Below are 23,159 nucleotides of genomic sequence, written 5' to 3'. Positions count from 1 at the left end.
TATCCATACAAAAACTCAGGGATGTCTGAAGGGATGTTCAAAAATACTGGGGTGGACAAATGTCGTAAAAAAAAAAACGGAAGGCTGATAAGAAGCGTTCAACAGGTTCATTTTTCAAAGTAGGAGGCCTCCCAAAAATATTAATCTGAAGGTGTCATCAATGAAGTTGAGTCTTAAATTCATTGGTCGGTAGAAAATTCTGGGGGTGGTCAATCCGGTTGCCTTTAGATTGAAACTCCTTCAGTTTCTTGATATAACTAACATTTTTCACAAGTCCTTGTTTGTAATTTCAGCATTCAATACAAGGGCAGTGGATCTTGGTTTCTCAGAAGGTCTTTAATACCCTTCAATATCTGGTTCACTGGAAGGGATATCGACCTGAGGAGAGATCCTGGATTCTAGCTCGATCGGCCAATCGATTGGCCAGAGAATCCATCGTAGGTTTGGGAAACCTGGGTATTTGGTCACATCCCTTGGAAAAGGCTGGTACTGTCACAACAACTACTCCACTCAGTCCGTCTAGTACGCAATGAGTGACTTTTGCTGTAACTATGCAGTCGGTACATGCTCAGCTGTCAGTTTGGTAAGTGACAACTCAGTTGTCCAGTCTGGTATTGGGGCATGCGGAGCTGACTATTGGTTGGGTGACAATTCAGTCACCCTTTTTGATTCTGGAAGGTGCTGGATTTCAGGTGTTCCCTGTGATTGCCCAGCTACTTTGCTAAGCTATTTTTCCCAGAACTCTGTCAATTATAGCATTCTGTTCAAGTGGTGCCTGTATTCCTGTGCTCTGTTTGATTGATCTATTGCTGCCTGATCTTGAACCTTGTTCTGACTATCCATTTTGTAAGCCCCTTTGCTCCTATCCGCTACTCTCCAGGTATTCTGACTTTGGACCGTGACTTGAACTATGCCTTTGTTTATCCCTTTAATTCTTGATGCGCTCTGCAGGTATCTGACTTCGCAAGGCTTGACTACTCTGTATCACAACTTGTTACCCTGTTTCTCCGAAATATAGACCTATTAAAAGTTTTGCTGAACTGCTAAATATCAGGCCTCCCCTGAAAGTAAAGGTCCAGTCACACTAAGCAACTTACCAGCGATCCCAACAACGATAGGGATCGCTGGTAAGTTGCTAGGAGGTTGCTGGTGAGATGTCACACTGCAACGCTCCAGCGATCCCACCAGCAACCTGACCTGGCAGGGATCGCTGGAGCGTGGCTACACAAGTTGCTGGTGAGCTCACCAGCAACCAGTGACAAGCCCCCAGCGCCGCGTGGAAGCTGCTGCGCTTGGTAACTAAGGTAAATATCGGGTAACCAACCCGATATTTACCTTGGTTACCACCGCACGGAGCTACACGTGCAGAGAGCAGGGAGCAGCGCACACTGAGCGCTGGCTCCTTGCTCTCGTAGTTACAGCACACATCAGGTTAATTACACGATGTGTGCTGCAGCTAAATGTGCACAGAGCAGGGAGCAGCGCACACTGCTTAGCGCTGGCTCCCTGCTCTCCTAGTTACAGCACACATGGGGTTAATTTCCCGATGTGTGCTGCAGCTAAATGTGCACAGAGCAGGGAGCAGCGCACAATGCTTAGCGCTGGCTCCTTGCTCTCCTAGTTACAGCACACATCGGGTTAATTAACCCGATGTGTGCTGCAGCTACATGTGCACACAGCAGGAGCCGGCAGCACTGGCAGTGAGAGCGGCGGAGGCTGGTATCAAAGGTAAATATCGGGTAACCAAGGACAGGGCTTCTTGGTTACCCGATGTTTACATTGGTTACCAGCCTCCACAGAAGCCGGCTCCTGCTGCCTGCACATTTAGTTGTTGCTGTCTCGCTGTCACACACAGCGATCTGTGCTTCACAGCGGGACAGCAACGACTAACAAATGGCCCAGGACATTCAGCAACAACCAACGACCTCACAGCAGGGGCCAGGTTGTTGCTGGATGTCACACACAGCAACATCGCTAGCAACGTCACAAAAGTTGTTCGTTAGCAGCGATGTTGCTAGCGATGTTGCTTAGTGTGACGGGGCCTTAAGACCTAGCAAAGTTTTTGTGTCTAAGCATGCCAACGAACAGAACACCAGGGCATGTAGTACATGGAAATAATGGTAGTAACAAGAAATTCTTGATAGGATTCACAGTTTGTTTGTTTATGCTGGTTTACGATGACCACTACTGTACAGTATATAATAAATGTTCATTTTTTTTGTTGAACAATAAATGTGAATTCTTCTTCATGGAAAAATAAGACCTCCACTGAAAACAAGACCTAGCGCATCTTTGGGAGCAAAAATTAATATAACACACTGTCTTATTTTTGGGGAAACGGTATTAGTGACTATTTTCAGAAAGAGTGATCCAAAATTCCAGTTGAGAGGCGTAAGAAGCTTGTTCATGGTTATAGGAAAAGATTGATTGCAGTTTCTTATTCTAAGGGGCACTTTGCACACTACGACATCGCAAGCCGATGCTACGATGCCGTGCACGATTGTCCCCGCCCCCGTCGCAGCTGCAATATCATGGTGATAGCTGCCGTAGCGAACATTATCGCTACGGCAGCTTCACATGCACTCACCTGCCCTGCGACGTCGCTCTGGCCGTCGATCCGCCTCCTTATTAAGGGGGCGGGTCGTGCGGCGTCATAGCGACATCATACGGCAATCGGCCAATAGAAGCGGAGGGGCGGAGATGAGCGGGACGTAAACATCCCGCCCACCTCCTTCCTTCCGCATAGCCGGCGTGAGCCACAGGACGCAGGTAAGAGATGTTCCTCGCTCCTGCGGCTTCACACACAGCGATGTGTGCTGCCGCAGGAACGAGGAACAACATCGTAACATCGGTATTTCCCAATTCATGGAAATGCCGGACCCTACACCGATGATACAATAACGACGCTTTTGCGCTTGTTAATCGTATCAAAAAGGATTTACACACTACGATATCGACTGCGACGCCGGATGTGCGTCACTTTCGATTTGACCCCACCGACATCGCAGCTGCGATGTCGTAGTGTGCAAAGTGCCCCTTAAAGGTGTGCAACCAAATATTAAGTTGAGGGTGCAACAATTTTGTTCGGCCCATTTTTGGGGTTTTGTGTGAAATTATGCACAATTTGCCTGTCTTTCTCTTTTTTCATTGCTGTTCCAATACACGCAAAATAAATAAACATGTGTATAACAAAACATACATAACTGCAATAATTGTTTTGAGAAATACTTCATTTTTTGGAACAATTTCAAGAATTCAACACTTTTGACCATGAGTATGACAGTAATAAAGCAACTAGTGTCTGATACATGCTGCTTGTGGATTGGGGAGCATGGACAGGCTGTGAGGTTACCTCCAATATTTTAACTATAGGCCAATTACCGAAGCAGATTCTTTATCCGCATTTTGGGTTGATATTTGGTAAGATCTCGCCCTCTTTGCTGCTATTGTAATGGTTTGCAAAATTTCCGCTGGGAAATCTAGACAGAAAATCCACAGCCACATGTGTATGTACCCGATAGCATGTAACTTGTATCACGCAGGAAGTGAGGGGACATATTTATTTTGACTTCAGTTAAAAATGCTACCTGCATCTTGACCCGATTGGAAAAATTGAATATTGCCTGAAATCTCAATATGTATGGGAAAAACTCCATTATGTGGCTGTCCAGTCTTTTTGCTACGGTAGCACATCATCTTGCTGGAGAAAAGCAAAAAATCAAAACCACTTCATTCCCTGGTGATTTCACAAGACCTCGTGAGTGTTGGTTTATACTTGCCTGCTGTGTTGACAGCTGCAGAAACTAAAGCCAGCACTCACTGAAATTCTTTGCTTGGTGATCATTTATAGCTGCCACAAATGTGTGAATGACGAAAGCGCTGTCTGTAGTGTCTGGAGTATGCACTCTATTCATTGAAATCCCTGCTGTTTATATTCACAAGTCCAGTGGCCAATCCCACTAGTGACTGACAGTCTTTCCAGTGTGACTGTGCATGCAGAGATAACTGTCAATCACTAGTAGGACCGCCTACTGGACTCATGCATACAAACAATAGGGATTTCTTTTAATAAAAAATAGTTGTTACAGTTAATCTTTTCCAAAAAAACTTTATATCATTCTGCTCAGCTTCTCCTTCTCTGTTCTGTACTGTTCACAACTCAGACTGTGTATGGGGTCAGGGTTATGCCCACCTCTGCAGCCGGCACACCTAAGATTATGTATAATGCTGTGTAATGTAATATGTTGTATGGTATTTTGTATAAAAGGTTATCAGGTGGCAGTATGTCTCATGAACAGTAGCCTTGGCACCTGGTTAGGCAGGCAAACAGTCAAGGAAGAGAAGGAGAGTCGCATATAAAAAGCAGAGCAGGAGGGAAGGGGGTCAGGAGGGTCCCCAAGAGCTGATATACTATAATTTGTGGACACTAAGGGTCACCCCTGGATCGCAGACACGCGGGATCCTGCACTTCGAGGATTGTTTAACTGTGTCCCCAGAGGCAGGGTATAGTCCGGTCGGTCGGGGGGGAGGCATCCATTTCCTGAAGCAAATACCCAACAAAACCCCCTGCAAGACTGAAGGTCAGTTGCACCCTCAGGAGTAGGGTATGTCTTGGTCCTGGCCTAAGCACGAGCGGAGGAGTGCTGTCACACGTGGCTCTTCCAACGCGCAAGCAATTCTTTTGGGTGTGATGGAGCGGCCTAAAAGACTTTTTGATTCCGTCCGTGCTAGCGTGACGTCACACAAGGGGTTGAGGGGCCTAGCAGTATCTTACGGAGCCCAGGTGCCAGGAAAGCGGTCGGTTGTTAAATTGTATTATGAGATGGAGTCTAGAGGGAGCTTCTATGGGACCACGAATGGTGACCGTGTCATGGAGAAAGGGTGAAGATGAATGTTATTAATGTTGAGAGGAGAAAGAGAAAAGTGATGAAAAGAGATGATGTATCTATTGAAAAGGAACCAAGTAAAGTTATGTTGTTCAAGAAAAGAACTGTGTTGTAGCATTTATTGCCTCGGAATGAAAGTGAAGTACAGACTAGACTGTGCAGAGCCCATCCTTCAAGTGGCGCGGTGACGGGGAGGCATGGGGTTAACGAGAGGCTGCGCTGCGGCCTGTTGACCCTTGAACACTCGGCTACCACTGCCTGCCCCATGCCCGCTACACATGTATAACATGAGAGGTTCCATTTAGGTGCAAATATTTAGGAAATGGTTTTGACATAAAATTTTCCATTTTGTGCAGCTCATACACAGACCTGTTTATTTCCATGATTAGGCTATGTGCCCATGTGGCGTTTATTTTTGCGATTTTTTATGCCTTTTTCTTGCTTATTTTAATTAATAAAAGCAAGGAAAAAGCATCCCAGCAAAGTCTGAGAATCCTGGCTTACTGTGCACACGCTGCTTCTTTTTTCATGCAGATTTTGTTGCTGAAAAAAGGGAAAGCATGTCATTGTTTCTGCATTTTTTTCTGCATTTCTATTATCCCCTGCAATGCTTTATCACTACAGGGGATTATATTGCAGCACTTTGCCTCAGACCGTGCATACAGCATTGTGTGTGAGGCTCTACATAGCTCAGTAACCTGGGGTCGTCATGGTGACAACCTAGGGTTACGCTGACAGCAATCAGGTCCCTATGATTGTATTACAGGGACCTGTTTGTCAGGGAGAGGTAAGAGATCCCTCTCCCTGACTCCTGAACGCTGCGATCGCACTGATCACAGCATTCAGAGGGTTAAACTGCTGGGAGCAGCGCGGGCACCGCTTTGGGCAGTGATAGCCAGGTACCGGCTGTAACATCAGCCGGAGATCCATCAGCTATCGCGGGGTTCAGCGCCTGAACCTCCATGATCGCCATGGCTAAAAAAAAAAAAAAAGCACGAAAAGAAGCAGAAAAAGCGCAAGTGAAAAAACACGCAACTGCAATAAGAAATGCAAGGTTTTTTCAGCTACTTTTTGCCTTACAAAACATTTTTTAGACTTTATCAAAAGTTTGTAAAAGCATTATATATAGAAGAAATGTGTAAGGAAAAAGTCAATTATTACTATTGTTTTTACATGTGACAATGGGACGGTGGCTTTTCCATTCAAGCAGCTCTATAGACATTTTCTTATGTTCTACAAAGTCACTACATATCTGCAGCAAACCAAATTGTAACTGTTTTTATTGCCTATAATTATTATGCAGTTTTACCAGTAAAACTGATAGAAGAATACAGGACCAGACTAATGTTCTCCTACTTTCAGCCAAAGAGCAACCGAGATGGTAGAAGGTCTGCAAACCATGTCATATGAAGAATGGCTAAAAGAACAAGGAATGTTTAGTTTGAAAAAGAAAAGGCTGAGAGGAGACTTAATAGCGGTCTACAAATATCTGAAAGGTGGTCACAGTGCAGAGGGGACCACCTTATTCTCACTGGCACAAGGAAGTACAAGAAGCAATGGGATGAAACTTAAAGGAAGGAGATTCAGATTAGACATTAGGAAAAACTTTCTGACAGTCAGGGCAGTCAGAGAGTGGAACAGTCTACCATGGGAGGGAGTGAACTTTCCATCAATGGAAATCTTCAGGCAGAAACTGGATAAACATATGGCTGGGATGATTTAGGGAAGCCTGCAGTCGCAGGGGGTTGGACCCGATGGCCCTTGAGGTCCCTTCCAACTCTACCATTCTATGATTCTATGAACTGAGTATATTCCATCTGCTATGTTTCTAGAAAGCATCAACCAGTGATTTGGTGACACTGGGAATAACAGGTTTCTTTTCTTACAGGATGTGAATCTTCATGTGATCTGACCTTGGAGGAGTCTGCAGCAGTGGTGGATAAGGTGTTTGCGTCCTTGAGGGATCTTACCAGGATTCGTTCACACTTGAAGTTGTTCAGTTCTGTTCATGTACCAGGCAGCAATATTCAGCAGGTGAGTGCTGCACACAGGTGTATACAAAGCAAAACGCACTACACATACCAATGACAATACATACATTGAGACCATAACGAATACCCACATAAATAGTAACCATATATTATATTATAATTAATCCCATATCCAATGGGATACTATATAATGGATTATGTGGGTTATCTGAACCATCAGGGACAATCGCAATATCAAGAGAGAAGGCAAAAGGAAAAAAAGCGATCAAACAGTCCAATAAGTGTGCAAAATTTTATTGATCAAGTGAAAGTAAAAACACCATAAAAACATCATAAGTATCCGGACACATTCCTGATTATGGTAAGTCATAATTGTGGTATATAGATAAAGAGGAAAAAACTGCCACATGCAGTGACCATATTGACAAGGTAACATATATCAAATATTTGCCATGTGATATAATAGGTAAAGGATGGAGTCACAAATCACAGATCAATAAATATAACCAGCAGGATTTATGGAAATATGCAATAATTCAATATGATAATATGCCATTTATATTCCACAAACCCAACCAGATGACCAAAAAGACCCAAATTAGGCACAATAGTGATTATGGGGCTCCAAACCCATAATTGTCACAACCTGCCGGTATGAATTAATAACATCAGGATCACCGCCGAGGAAACCAATCACCGTCAAATCAAAAATGGGCTGCAAGACCCAATTAGGTCATCATATAGATATAATATACTGAATATAATTTACCATAAATATACAGTCACCATTTGATTGGACAAGCAGCCGATAACGCAGCGGTATAGGATGTTATCATTAAAGGCAATCTGTTACAGAGGCGGTCTATTATAATAATAAATTATGGACATCATTCAATCAAATTGGCTGCATAGGTCTACTATTGGGACAGAATACATCCATACAGTACTCCAATAGCCCACAAAGTGTGAGTATTTATGAAAATACGTTGTTATATACAGAATGCTGGTATAGGGGCAAAATATATTATAGAAACAAGCCAGCAGTCAAGAGAATTAATGTAACATAATAGTAGAATATGCAGTCACCATTAGATTGAGCAAGTCAGATATGGTTATAAATACAGCATTTTATTAGCGCCAATGTAAAAGAGCACAAGAATATTGCAAGGGCAGGCCAGACAATATGGGATTTAATACAGCGTAATGATACACATTATATAGGAATAGCAGTTACCATTGGATCGACCGGATCACCAGCAATTTGTACTAACCATACTATAAATATGGCAATGTGATGCCTAGGATGTAGCTTATCACAAGGACATAAAGCAGGCTAGTGGGTCGCCAACCGGAGGCAGAATCACAACATTACCTGAGATGCTTTGTAAATCAACAATCCAGAGTGTGGCCGGATACACAGGACGCCCTACACGTGTTTCGGCACACGCCTTCGTCCAGGGGCGGTGTATAGGTGGTAACAGTCGGTATTTAATCAGACATGCAGCCAATCAGCGTGTAGTGACCTAGGTAATGACGCATGCGTAACCACAACAACCAACATCAACAATCGACCGCCGCGTCATGGAGGAGGAGAGCCGGCCACATCACATGATCGGTCAACACCTACACCATAAGGATACGGAGGCCGAGTGGAGACGGAGGGAGAGTGGTGCGCATGCGTGCAGATCACATACACGCAAATGCAAAATGGATGAATGGAAATAGGAACATGGATCATGCATGGAAATGTAGCAGACTATATAATGCATGAAACTATACAATGCAGCAGATAGCAGGAATAAACATACATATAATACCAACATAAGCCACAAAAAAAGGGGGAATAATGTATGCATTAAATATATAAGATCGATACACCATAATTTACATAAATGTAAAATTGAAAGAATATATATACTCAAAGGGAGCATAAGAGTATTACAGAAGACACATGTCCATATTCGGCAGAATGTCACATGATCGACAACTCCTGTCCCATAAAAATATGGAGACCAAATAGAGACGAGGAAAAAGTAATACACATAAATGCAAATTATGAACTGCATAGCACAGGAATCCTTGTCATATTTATCCCGTTCATTCACATCGGTCTGCTAGATATGATCCCATAACGACTGCATCGACAGATCACAATAAAGATGTTATTTGTTGTACCACCTATAAGAATAAAAACAATTAAAATTAAAAGGTATCACCAATATTAACTAGATTGGACTATAGTCTAAAGATATGGAACGAAGCTGATGTTTTCGTTGAGACCAGATGGATACATGGTGGACAAAGTCCATATCCATCTGGTCTCAAGTTGGGCAAGACGTTTGCTAATATTACCTCCCCTAATCCCCAAGTCAATAGCATCAATCCCCCTCACCTTCAAAAGGGTCCCATCCGAATTGTGGTACTGAAGAAAATGACGGGGGATTGATTTTAATTTTGATACATCACTCTCTTCTGAAGCTGCCAAAATGCCAAGGACATGCTCCCTAACCCTAACCTTTAATTTCCTGGTTGTAAGACCAATATAAATTTTAGGGCAGGGGCATGTCGCATAATATATTACCGCTTTAGTGTTACAATTAATACGTTTACGGATCTTAAAATTCTTATTACCACTGGAATCACTAAATTCTTGGCATGTCAAGATATTAGGGCAAGCTATACAAGAGCCACATGGGGAGCAGCCACCTTGATTGCTATTGGGAGGTAAATCCCAGAGGGTTTTCTGACCACTAGCATCATAATGGCTGTGGACTAAAAGATCCTTAAGGTTCTTGGAGCGCCGAAAAGTGATTTTTGGTTTGGGAGGTAGTATTTTAGCCAAGGTTGAGTCGGCCTGAAGAATCGGCCACGCTCGCTCCAGACACCTTCGAACAGGTTCAGACTCGACATTGAAGGTAGTGATAAATCTTATCACTTCTTTAGTTTGCATGTCACTGTTGTTCTTCGGGTATAGCAAAGACTCTCTTACAGAGTATTTAGCACGATGGTATGCCTTTTTTAGGACTCTGCCACTATACCCACGTTTCTTGAACCTTATCATCAGATCCTTAGATTGTAACTCAAAATCCCTATCGGTAGAGCAAATACGTCTTAGACGCAAAAATTGTCCGGTGGGGATACCATTAATCATAAACTTCGGATGGGAAGATGTTGCATGTAGCAGTGCATTGGTGGCTGACGGCTTCCTGAAGAGACAAGTCTGGATCATATCCCGCTCGTCCCTCCACAATGTCACATCAAGGAAATCAACTTGCTGTTTTGACCACTGGTAGGTGATTTTAATATTCAACTCATTATGGTTCAGCCAACTCATGAAAAGATGGAGATCTTCCTCCGTTCCCTGCCAGATCAAGAAAATATCGTCGATGTACCGCGCCCAAAAAAGGACGCGGTCCATCGACGAATGTTGGTCTGACAGGAAAAGGTCCCTCTCCCACAGCCCCAGGAATAAATTAGCATACGAGGGCGCATAAGATGCGCCCATCGCTGTACCCTGGAGCTGCAGGTAGAAGGACCCCTTAAAGGTGAAAAAATTATGAGTTAAAGCGAATTCCAAGAGTGACATCAGGAGTTGACGAGTAGGAGCAGACATATTGGATTCCTGTGCTATGCAGTTCATAATTTGCATTTATGTGTATTACTTTTTCCTCGTCTCTATTTGGTCTCCATATTTTTATGGGACAGGAGTTGTCGATCATGTGACATTCTGCCGAATATGGACATGTGTCTTCTGTAATACTCTTATGCTCCCTTTGAGTATATATATTCTTTCAATTTTACATTTATGTAAATTATGGTGTATCGATCTTATATATTTAATGCATACATTATTCCCCCTTTTTTTGTGGCTTATGTTGGTATTATATGTATGTTTATTCCTGCTATCTGCTGCATTGTATAGTTTCATGCATTATATAGTCTGCTACATTTCCATGCATGATCCATGTTCCTATTTCCATTCATCCATTTTGCATTTGCGTGTATGTGATCTGCACGCATGTGCACCACTCTCCCTCCGTCTCCACTCGGCCTCCGTATCCTTATGGTGTAGGTGTTGACCGATCATGTGATGTGGCCGGCTCTCCTCCTCCATGACGCGGCGGTCGATTGTTGATGTTGGTTGTTGTGGTTACGCATGCGTCATTACCTAGGTCACTACACACTGATTGGCTGCATGTCTGATTAAATACCGACTGTTACCACCTATACACCGCCCCTGGACGAAGGCGTGTGCCGAAACACGTGTAGGGCGTCCTGTGTATCCGGCCACACTCTGGATTGTTGATTTACAAAGCATCTCAGGTAATGTTGTGATTCTGCCTCCGGTTGGCGACCCACTAGCCTGCTTTATGTCCTTGTGATAAGCTACATCCTAGGCATCACATTGCCATATTTATAGTATGGTTAGTACAAATTGCTGGTGATCCGGTCGATCCAATGGTAACTGCTATTCCTATATAATGTGTATCATTACGCTGTATTAAATCCCATATTGTCTGGCCTGCCCTTGCAATATTCTTGTGCTCTTTTACATTGGCGCTAATAAAATGCTGTATTTATAACCATATCTGACTTGCTCAATCTAATGGTGACTGCATATTCTACTATTATGTTACATTAATTCTCTTGACTGCTGGCTTGTTTCTATAATATATTTTGCCCCTATACCAGCATTCTGTATATAACAACGTATTTTCATAAATACTCACACTTTGTGGGCTATTGGAGTACTGTATGGATGTATTCTGTCCCAATAGTAGACCTATGCAGCCAATTTGATTGAATGATGTCCATAATTTATTATTATAATAGACCGCCTCTGTAACAGATTGCCTTTAATGATAACATCCTATACCGCTGCGTTATCGGCTGCTTGTCCAATCAAATGGTGACTGTATATTTATGGTAAATTATATTCAGTATATTATATCTATATGATGACCTAATTGGGTCTTGCAGCCCATTTTTGATTTGACGGTGATTGGTTTCCTCGGCGGTGATCCTGATGTTATTAATTCATACCGGCAGGTTGTGACAATTATGGGTTTGGAGCCCCATAATCACTATTGTGCCTAATTTGGGTCTTTTTGGTCATCTGGTTGGGTTTGTGGAATATAAATGGCATATTATCATATTGAATTATTGCATATTTCCATAAATCCTGCTGGTTATATTTATTGATCTGTGATTTGTGACTCCATCCTTTACCTATTATATCACATGGCAAATATTTGATATATGTTACCTTGTCAATATGGTCACTGCATGTGGCAGTTTTTTCCTCTTTATCTATATACCACAATTATGACTTACCATAATCAGGAATGTGTCCGGATACTTATGATGTTTTTATGGTGTTTTTACTTTCACTTGATCAATAAAATTTTGCACACTTATTGGACTGTTTGATCGCTTTTTTTCCTTATACCAATGACAATGTTGTGAATGAGATTTTAAGAAAGAAATGTGTGGTATGTCTATGTATCCTGTTTGCTCTATCTATGCATTCCGTCATCTGCAATGCAAATGTGCAAACATATTTCTCATTTCTGCAATGTAAGCTAAGTGATTTTTGTAGTAAATGATGTTGTGGTAAATATGACCTTTGTATAGTCAATGGTCCTGATTCACCAAGACTGGCCATCTACATGTCTTGATGAGGGGGTGTGTTAGAGTCTTAATAAGAGTATAGAGAGAAAGCTGGTGGCGGCGCAAGAATGATGGCAAAACTGACGGTGAAGCTGCTCAAGGAAAACGACGGCTGATGTTTACTTGAAGCGGTGTCACCTGGGAAAACTCGGCGGCTACACAAGTGTCTAAATAATGCCATGTGCACATACCATTAAGCCTCAATTCATCAAAACTGGCGTTGTTCATGACAGCCTTGTTGAGGAAATGCACTCGTGTCAGACAATCCTGATTCATGAAGCGGTGTAAGTAGAGGTGTATCTAGGCCTTCCAGCACCCGGGGCAAGAATTCAGCTAGGCGTCCCCCCCACCAATGAGTTTGGGTGGTCGTCATGTGACCAGTCACTCATATATGATTTGCACACTTAGTCACGTGAGGACAAGCTTCTCTTAATAATTCTCTCAATGTTCAATGAGAAACGTTTGAAGAAAAGCCAGTTGTCAAATGCAAGCATGAAAATCACATATGAGTGGAGTGGCCATGTGGTGACCAGCGAGCATTGCTGAATTGTGACAGTGGGTATATTACGCGCTGTTAGAACTGAGGATACTACACTACTTAATTTTGTAATTAAAGGGATTGTCCAGATTAGAGATGAAAATCTGCAGTGACTCTATTCGTGACTTCAGGCTTCTGAATTCTTACAATGCATGTTCTGCACACTTTTAGGATTCTCCGGTGCCAGTGGAGAGAGTGGACGATCATGTGAGCACAAGTATGAGATTTGTACACTTCTGGCCACATTCTGGTTTGATGTGTCTAGCCTCAGTCAATTCATTTTCATTGAGCATGTCTGTTCAGCACATGACCACATCTATGTAAATCGCATAATTGCAGCTTCGTAACCTCCCACTGTCACCGCCAGCACCAAAGAATCCTGACAGCGTGCAGTGTGCACACTGTGAGAATTCAGAAGTCTGCAGTCACATAGAGTGACACAAGGAGTGACTGCAAACTCAGCACAAACTTGGACAACCCCTTTAATGCTCCTAACAACAAAAATAAAAATAAAGTAACCTTTAACTTGTCAGACGGCACAAGACTTTATTAAAGAGATTGTCCAATTGTCCACTACTTTAACACTGAAGGCCTTTCCTTAGGATAGATCACCAATGTCTGATTGGTCAGAATCCGGCACCTGGCACCCCCGCCAATCGTCTGTTCTAGGTGCCGTGCCGGTGGTGGCAGGTGCCCTCAGTTCTGGATCTGCTCCATCTTCTGATAGTGGCAGCAGTCTCCTATTAAAATCAATGAGGTGGATGTGGAGTACCCGGCCGCGAACACCATCAGAGGACAGAGCAGATCCAGAAATAAGCATTTCCGGCCACCTGCACCAAGAACAGCTGATCAGTGGGGGTCCCATTGTGCTCACATCAGAATGCGCAAGTGGCACCCAGGCCTAATGATGGGACCTAGTATCACAAATAAACATTTACATTCAGGTACCTTATAGATGATGTTGTCTCTGAGTCGTTTCTTTCTATTCACCTTGTCCTGATGCCATGATGACTTTTCACATTCACATCTCATCCCATATTCTCCGGTCTTCTGCAGCACATCCCATCACGATACCCCTAATATAGCAGAATGATTATAATACTTCTATTTAAAAATATCTGCCCCACACTGTGCCCCAGAATACATAATGGCCCCTCACGGTATTCTCTGCACAAAATATGACCCACACTGTCCCTCTTATGGTACATGCCCTCCACACTCCCTCTCCATTCCACACTACTCTTCACACTGTCCTCTCACTGTATCACCCTATACTGCCCAGTCTTTATACTGTACCCCCTCATCCCACCCCCTCCTTGCTATGGCCTCACACTGTCCTCCAATTCTGCCCCCTTTCCATACTACGTCCCTCTACTACCCAGCCTCTATTCTGTGCCCCCTCACATTTTTCTCATCCCTTACTGTCTTCCTCAGTACCTCCTGCGTGTCCATATAGTTTTCCGCCTCACTCCCCATCCTGCCCAATTGCTCCTCATACCATGTCACTCTTTATTCTGTGTCCTCAAAATTTCTTTCCCATTTTCTCCCCATACCATGTCTGTGTACGTCACCCCTCCCTCTCCCCATACATCACCCCTCATCCTCCCTCTCCCCATACATCACCCCCACCCTCCCTCTCCCCATACATCACCCCTCACCCTCCCTCTCCCCATACATCACCCCTCACCCTCCCTCTCCCCATACATCATCCCTCACCCTCCCTCTCCCCATACATCATCCTCACCCTCCCTCTCCCCATACATCACCCCTCACCTTCCCTCTCCCCATACATCACCCCTCACCCTCCCTGTCGCCATACATCATCCCTCACCCTCCCTCTCCCCATGCATCACCCCTCACCCTCCCTTTCCCCATGCATCACCCCTCACCCTCCCTTTCCCCATGCATCACCCCTCATCCTTTCTCTCCCCATGCATCACCCCTCACCCTCCCTCTCCCCATACATCACCCCTCACCTTCCCTCTCCCCATACATCACCCCGCATCCTCCCTCTCCCCATACAGCACCCCGCATCCTCCCTCTCCCGATACATCACCCCGCATCTTCCCTCTTCCCATACATCACTCCGCATCTTCCCTCTCCCCATACATAACTCCGCATCTTCCCTCTCCCCATACATAACTCCGCATCTTCCCTCTCCCCATACATCAACCTGCATCTTCCCTCTCCCCATACATCACCCCGCATCTTCCCTCTCCCCATACATCACTCCGCATCCTCCCTCTTCCCATACATCACCTCTCATCCTCCCTCTTTCCATACATCACTCCATATCTTCCCTCTTCCCATACATCACCCCGCATCCTCCCTCTCCCCATACATCACCCCGCATCCTCCCTCTCACCATACATCAGCCCGCATCCTTCCTCTCCCCATACATCACCCCACATCCTTCCTTTCCCCATACATCACCCTGCATCCTTCCTCTCCCCATACATCACCCCTCATCCTTCCTCTCCCCATACATCATCCCGCATCCTTCCTTTCCCCATACATCACCCTGCATCCTTCCTCTCCCCATACATCACCCCTCATCATTTCTCTCCCCATGCATCACCCCTCACCCTCCCTTTCCCCATGCATCACCCCTCATCCTTTCTCTCCCCATGCATCATCCCTCACCCTCCCTCTCCCCATACATCACCCCTCACCTTCCCTCTCCCCATACATCACCCCGCATCCTCCCTCTCCCCATACAGCACCCCGCATCCTCCCTCTCCCGATACATCACCCCGCATCTTGCCTCTTCTCATACATCACTCCGCATCTTTCCTCTCCCCATACATAACTCCGCATCTTCCCTCTCCCCATACATCAACCTGCATCTTCCCTCTCCCCATACATCACCCCGCATCCTCCCTCTCCCCATACATCACCCCGCATCTTCCCTCTCCCCATACATCACCCTGCATCCTCCCTCTTCCCATACATCACCTCGCATCCTCCCTCTTTCCATACATCACTCCATATCTTCCCTCTTCCCATACATCACCCCGCATCCTCCCTCTCCCCATACATCACCCCGCAACCTCCCTCTCCCCATACATCACCCCACATCCTCCCTCTCACCATACATCACCCCGCATCCTTCCTCTCCCCATACATCACCCCGCATCCTTCATTTCCCCATACATCACCCTGCATCCTTCCTCTCCCCATACATCACCCCTCATCCTTTCTCTCCCCATACATCATCCCGCATCCTTCCTTTCCCCATACATCACCCTGCATCCTTCCTCTCCCCATACATCACCCCTCATCATTTCTCTCCCCATACAGCACCCCTCATCATTTCTCTCCCCATACAGCACCCCTCATCATTTCTCTCCCCATACATCACCCCTCATCATTTCTCTCCCCATACATCATCCCTCATCATTTCTCTCCCCATACATCACCCCTCATCTTTTCTCTCCCCATACATCACCCCTCATCATTTCTCTCCCCATACATCACCCCTCATCATTTCTCTCCCCATACATCACCCCTCATCACTTCTCTCCCCATACTGTGCCCAAAGATGCTTCCCCCTCCCCAACCTCTCTTCCCACCATACTGTGTCAAAAGATTGTTCCCCCTCACACCTACTGTGTTTATAGATACTGCTCCCTTCCCATCCTCTCTCCTCCATACTGTCTTTAGATATTGCCCCCTCCCCAACCTCTATCCCCTCATAATGTGTCTACTGATAGTTCCCTCTCCCCACCCTCTGTTCCCCCATTCCGTGTGCATAAATACCTCCCCCCTCACCCCGTAATGTTCCTCCGTCCGTGTCTTCAGCTCCACACTGGAGCACTTATCAGCGCTCTCTGCCGCCTCTGTGCTGCGGCCCTGACTTCCGGGTCAGCAGTGTGATCAGCTGACCTGATCACATGACAGCCGTTGCTCTGACCCGGAAGTCGGCGCTGGCGTCACGGCTCCAATTGTCCTCGCGTCTGACAGATACAAGGACAATTGAGCAGTGGGAGCCGCTCTCAGAGAATGGCGGCTCCCACTGCAGAGCGGCAACCGCAGCCCCGTGGGAGACTTTCACAGCGCAGCATCAGGCAGCCCAACAGCGCCCCCCTCAAAGTTGCGCCCGGGGCAAATGCCCTGCAAGCCCCCCTCCTAGATACGCCTCTAGGTGTAAGCCTCTTCATGAATCGGGGATATTGGTTGAGTGGCGTGCACCTCCTATGCGCATTGCCACTAAGTCACTGCTGGAGTAAAATTTGTAGTGTCTCGAATTAATCACCATCCCCCGTCCTGCACCTTCTTTACCCACTTTGCCGGAGCTGAGTGAAAATGGCGTGAGAGCGGCAAAAGTTGCAAAATTTTAGCACAGCCTTGAGTTGCACCAAAACTATGCAATGTTTCAAAGCTTTTTCTGCCATGATACTGGCATTAGAGCTTTGAGGAATCGGCCACCATATCTTTAGATTTTCAGTGTTGAGTTGAGTTTTTTTAAACCTACATAGAAGTATGTAGAAAATGGGATATGACGTATATACAAAGTTGGATGTGTCCTTATATTCATCATTTCTAGAAGTTTCTTTTTCTATAAACATCCTAACTTAGCGGTGAGTCGTAGCAAACGAGTGGGATAATTAGTGGTCTTGGCTGTGACCAGATCTTCGCTCGTCTTTGTCATTTTGATCTAAGTATATATTTTTGTGACCATAAAGAAATGTCAAAATGCTATTTTTCTGCCTGGTACATGCAAATAACAAATCCTTCTATTGTTATTATTATTTTATTTTTATACGCATATTCAGCCAACAATTTCTTGCTAACTTTGCAGCCTTAAAATCCCCTGTAAATAAATGGATCTTACATGTGGAACCAGAGCCGCCTTCATGTGGGACTAATTAAGCACAAAATCGTAATGTTTGTATTTTCAGTATAAAACATTTCTGGTACAGAGTGATAGAAGGGTGAGGGTCTTGTGGGGGGAATATATTTTACAGTAAGTAGCAGGTTACAATGTAAGCAGTGAGGATGGCTCGCTTTCAAGTTATTATGTTTCTCTCTCATTATAATCTAGGATTTTCGATTATTTTGATAATGTTTGATTTTGTTTTTGTATTGGATGTGTTTTATTGACACTATTTTTTATAAACAACTAAATCTTTTCATGATACTAATGGCCATATGGTACACTGGCTAACACTGAGCAGCCGGGATACAGTATCACTGTGTGGTCCTGGACAGCCTCCTAATTCACTAATCCATTGGGATCAGACATAAGAGAAGGCTGTATATGCAGCCAGCTTCTGATTATCCAGGATCTTATAAAATCACAAAGACTTAAAGGGAACCTGTCAGGTGCAATATGCACCTACAACTGCTCGAAGAAAAAGAGTTCAAGGAGTTGACAATGCCTACAAATGCCCCAAAATATGGAGTATTTGTAGGATGTTGTGGAAAAAAACATCTGATCTACGGAGTCCCTGCCTTGTGATGTACAGGACTTAAAGGGAACCTGTCAGGTGCAATATGAGCCCAGAACCACGAGCAGTTCTGGGTGCATATTGCTAATCCCTGCCTAATCGTACATGTATCTAGTAGCATACATAAAGAGATCTTTAGAAAAAGTATTTCTAAATGTCCTTTATGATATGCTAATGAGCAAGGAGAGTAGTCACAAGAGCGTTAGTTCCTACACTCATTCCGTCCTATTAGCATGGTAGCACGCCCAGAGGGGCAATATGCTAACATGTTATTCAACGAAGCGTCATCAGCGGTGACACGCGTACCTGTGTCTGCTGTCACCGCTGATCCGAAGTCCCAGCACTTCCGGTCATGCACACTAGACCTCTCTGAAGCTGGGACGCATTCATCTGGCTTTATACTGCGCATAACCGGAAGTGCCGGGACTTCAGATCAGCGGTGACAGCAGACACTGGTACGTGCATCATCGCTGGTGATGCTACATTGAATAGCATGTTAGCACGCCCTGTGGGTGTACTAACGTGCTAAGAGGGCGTAATGAGCGCAGGAACTAATGCTCTTGCGACTCGTCTCTGCGCTGATTAGCATATCATAAAAGATCTTTAGAAATACTTTTTCTAAAGATCTCTTTATCTATGCTAGTGTATACAGGGACGGTTAGGCATGGATTAGAAATATGCACTCAGAACTGTTCATAGTTCTCGGTACATATTGCACCTGACAGGTTCACTTTAATTCTGGGGCCCAGTGCAAAATCTGTAAAACGACTCCCACCAAGATACTTGTGTCTTCTTGACGCGTTGGGATCCCCACGGACACCAAAACCTAGGTTAGGCTGCTACCTCTGCACCTATTTAACAATGTCTTTGCTACTCTCTCTTTTGTATGCATTGAATTAAAATAAATGGAACCTCAAGGACATGTTTACATTGACCGGATTTAGCATAGATGTCCATGTGAAATTCGACCACAATATGAATCCCATGAACGTGAATGGAGTAATTCCATTCACCTGTAACAGAAAGCAATAATAATAAATAGCATCCTACTTATTTTTGCCAAAAATGGAATGGATTTGCCAAATATAGCCCTTACATAAGGCTAATCCATGTCAGTCTGTGGCTTTTACTATCCATTTCCTCTTATGTATTATTGTTGTTTCCCCACTATTCTGGAACAATTTGTTCCTTTTTAGATTTTTAGTGTCTTTAGTATTTGCGCATTATTCCTTATAAGATTTGCACCACTTATTAAAGGGACACTGTCAAGACAAAGTGACTATTCAAACTAAGTACAGACACTTGGTGCACCCTTGGCTTGGTGAAATATTTAAGTGCACCTTCCCACCTGCTTGTTTTCTATCTATCTAGAGCCCTTTTTTGACATTTTAAAGGGAACCTGTCACCGGATGTTCATAATACTTACCTAACGGTCGGTGCAGTGCAGACTGGTTGGATGGGCGTCTATGTTCACCGGGTCCCGCACCTCCTCTTTCGGCCATCTAGGTCCTCCTTCTGAAGCTAGTGTGGATGACGCATTCTACGTCATCTACACTAGCCGACAGTGAGGTTCTGCACAGGCGAACTTTGATCTGCCCTCCTTATCTTTGCTTAGGTTTGGTTTTCAACTTTTCCCGAATTACTATTTATTTTTATTTTTTGTTGCATCTCACTCCAGTATGAATTTGAAGTAAGGTTTCTGGTTTTATACCAGTAAAGGGACCATGATTGGGAACATGATACCAAGAAGGGCCTTAGGTTGGAGGAAATTATTACAGGAAGGCGCCAGATTGGGAACATTAGTACAGGATGTGGGACATTATATGCGGGTTAGAAAACATATATCTTTATAGAATCTAGAACATTACAAGGGCCCATACATCTGACCAAAATGTAGGTGGGGCCCTGATTCAAATTTTGCACTAGAGCCCATTGGACTCTTGATACACCAATACAGTCAGGGCCAGAAATATTTGGACAGTGACACAAGTTTTATTATTTTAGCTGTTTACAAAAACATGTTCAGAAATACAATTATATAGATAATATGGGCTGAAAGTGCACACTCCCAGCTGCAATATGAGCGTTTTCACATCCAAATCGGAGAAAGGGTTTAGGAATCATAGCTCTGTAATGCATAGCCTCCTCTTTTTCAAGGGACCAAAAGTAATTGGACAAAGCACTCTAAAGGCCCCGTCACACTAAGCAACATCGCTAGCAACATCGCTGCTAACGAACAACTTTTGTGACGTTGCTAGCGATGTTGCTGTGTGTGACATCCAGCAACAACCTGGCCCCTGCTGTGAGGTCGTTGGTTGTTGCTGAATGTCCTGGGCCATTTTTTAGTTGTTGCTGTCCCGCTGTGAAGCACAGATCGCTGTGTGACAGCGAGACAGCAACAACTAAATGTGCAGGCAGCAGGAGCCGGCTTCTGCGGAGGCTGGTATCCACAGTAAACATCGGGTAACCAAGAAGCCCTGTCCTTGGTTACCCGATATTTACCTTCGATACCAGCCTCCGCCGCTCTCACTGTCAGTGCCGGCTCCTGCTCTGTGCACATGTAGCTAGCTGCAGGACACATCGGGTTAATTAACCCGATGTGTGCTGTAGCTAGGAGAGCAGGGAGCCAGCGCTAAGCAGTGTGCACTGCTCCCTGCTCTGTGCACATTTAGCTGCAGTACACATCGGGTAATTAACCCGATGTGTGCTGTAACTAGGAGAGCAAGGAGCCAGCGCTAAGCGGTGTGCGCTGCTCCCTGCTCTGTGCACATTTAGCTGCAGCATGCATCGGGTAATTAACCCGATGTGTGCTGTAACTAGGAGAGCAGGGAGCCAGCGCTCAGTGTGCGCTGCTCCCTGCTCTCTGCACGTGTAGCTCCGTGCGGTGGTAACCAAGGTAAATGTCGGGTTGGTTACCGATATTTACCTTAGTTACCAAGCGCAGCATCTTCCACGCGGCGCTGGGGGCTTGTCACTGGTTGCTGGTGAGCTCACCAGCAACTCGTGTAGCCACGCTCCAGCGATCCCTGCCAGGTAAGGTTGCTGGTGGGATCGCTGGAGTGTCGCAGTGTGACATCTCACCAGCAACCTCCTAGCAACTTACCAGCGATCCTTATCGTTGTTGGGATCGCTGGTAAGTTGCTTAGTGTGACGGTACCTTAAGGGCTGCAATTAACTCTGAAGGCGTCTCCCTCGTTAACCTGTAATCAATGAAGTAGTTAAAAAGTCTGGGGTTGATTACAGGTGTGTGATTTTGCATTTGGAAGCTGTTGCTGTGACCAGACAACATGCGGTCTGAGGAACTCTCAATTGAGGTGAAGCAGAACATCCTGAGGCTGAAAAAAAAGAAAAAATCCATCAGAGAGATAGCAGACATGCTTGGAGTAGCAAAATCAACAGTCGGGTACATTCTGAGAAAAAAGGAATTGACTGGTGAGCTTGGGAACTCAAAAAGGCCTGGGCGTCCACGGATGACAACAGTGGTGGATGAATGCCGCATACTTTCTTTGGTGAAGAAGAACCCGTTCACAACATCAACTGAAGTCCAGAACACTCTCAGTGAAGTAGGTGTATCTGTCTCTAAGTCAACAGTAAAGAGAAGACTCCATGAAAGTAAATACAAAGGGTTCACATCTAGATGCAAACCATTCATCAATTCCAAAAATAGACAGGCCAGAGTTAAATTTGCTGAAAAACACCTCATGAAGCCAGCTCAGTTCTGGAAAAGTATTCTATGGACAGATGAGACAAAGATCAACCTGTACCAGAATGATGGGAAGAAAAAATTTTGGAGAAGAAAGGGAACGACACATGATCCAAGGCACACCACATCCTCTGTAAAACATGGTGGAGGCAACGTGATGGCATGGGCATGCATGGCTTTCAATGGCACTGGGTCACTTGTGTTTATTGATGACATAACAGCAGACAAGAGTAGCCGGATGAATTCTGAAGTGTACCGGGATATACTTTCAGCCCACATTCAGCCAAATGCCGCAAAGTTGATCGGACGGCGCTTCATAGTACAGATGGACAATGACCCCAAGCATACAGCCAAAGCTACCCAGGAGTTCATGAGTGCTAAAAAGTGGAACATTCTGCAATGGCCAAGTCAATCACCAGATCTTAACCCAATTGAGCATGCATTTCACTTGCTCAAATCCAGACTTAAGACGGAAAGACCCACAAACAAGCAAGACCTGAAGGCTGCGGCTGTAAAGGCCTGGCAAAGCATTAAGAAGGAGGAAACCCAGCGTTTGGTGATGTCCATGGGTTCCAGACTTAAGGCAGTGATTGCCTCCAAAGGATTCGCAACAAAATATTGAAAATAAAAATATTTTGTTTGGGTTTGGTTTATTTGTCCAATTACTTTTGACCTCCTAAAATGTGGAGTGTTTGTAAAGAAATGTGTACAATTCCTACAATTTCTATCAGATATTTTTGTTCAAACCTTCAAATTAAACGTTACAATCTGCACTTGAATTCTGTTGTAGAGGTTTCATTTTAAATCCAATGTGGTGGCATGCAGAGCCCAACTCGCGAAAATTGTGTCACTGTCCAAATATTTCTGGACCTAACTGTATTTGGATATCCAGGACTTGTCTCTCTTCTAGTTCCAGTTTGG

The 23,159-nt window shown here is 44.6% G+C and overlaps 1 protein-coding gene across 1 annotated transcript in view; it reads left to right on the top strand.

Annotated features, from left to right (window-relative positions):
* SCFD2 (sec1 family domain containing 2) overlaps positions 1-23,159 on the top strand; it is a 745,236-nt gene that overhangs the window by 615,863 nt on the left and 106,214 nt on the right. The window contains exon 6 of the mRNA XM_075347035.1: positions 6,775-6,920. Within this exon, the coding sequence (XP_075203150.1) occupies positions 6,775-6,920 (146 nt within the window). The remainder of the gene's footprint in view (positions 1-6,774; positions 6,921-23,159) is intronic.

The sequence above is a fragment of the Anomaloglossus baeobatrachus genome, chromosome 1 (assembly GCF_048569485.1).
Source record: "Anomaloglossus baeobatrachus isolate aAnoBae1 chromosome 1, aAnoBae1.hap1, whole genome shotgun sequence".
In the NCBI taxonomy this organism is placed as follows: Eukaryota; Metazoa; Chordata; class Amphibia; order Anura; family Aromobatidae; genus Anomaloglossus; species Anomaloglossus baeobatrachus.
This window is presented reverse-complemented; position numbering and strand designations above follow the sequence as displayed.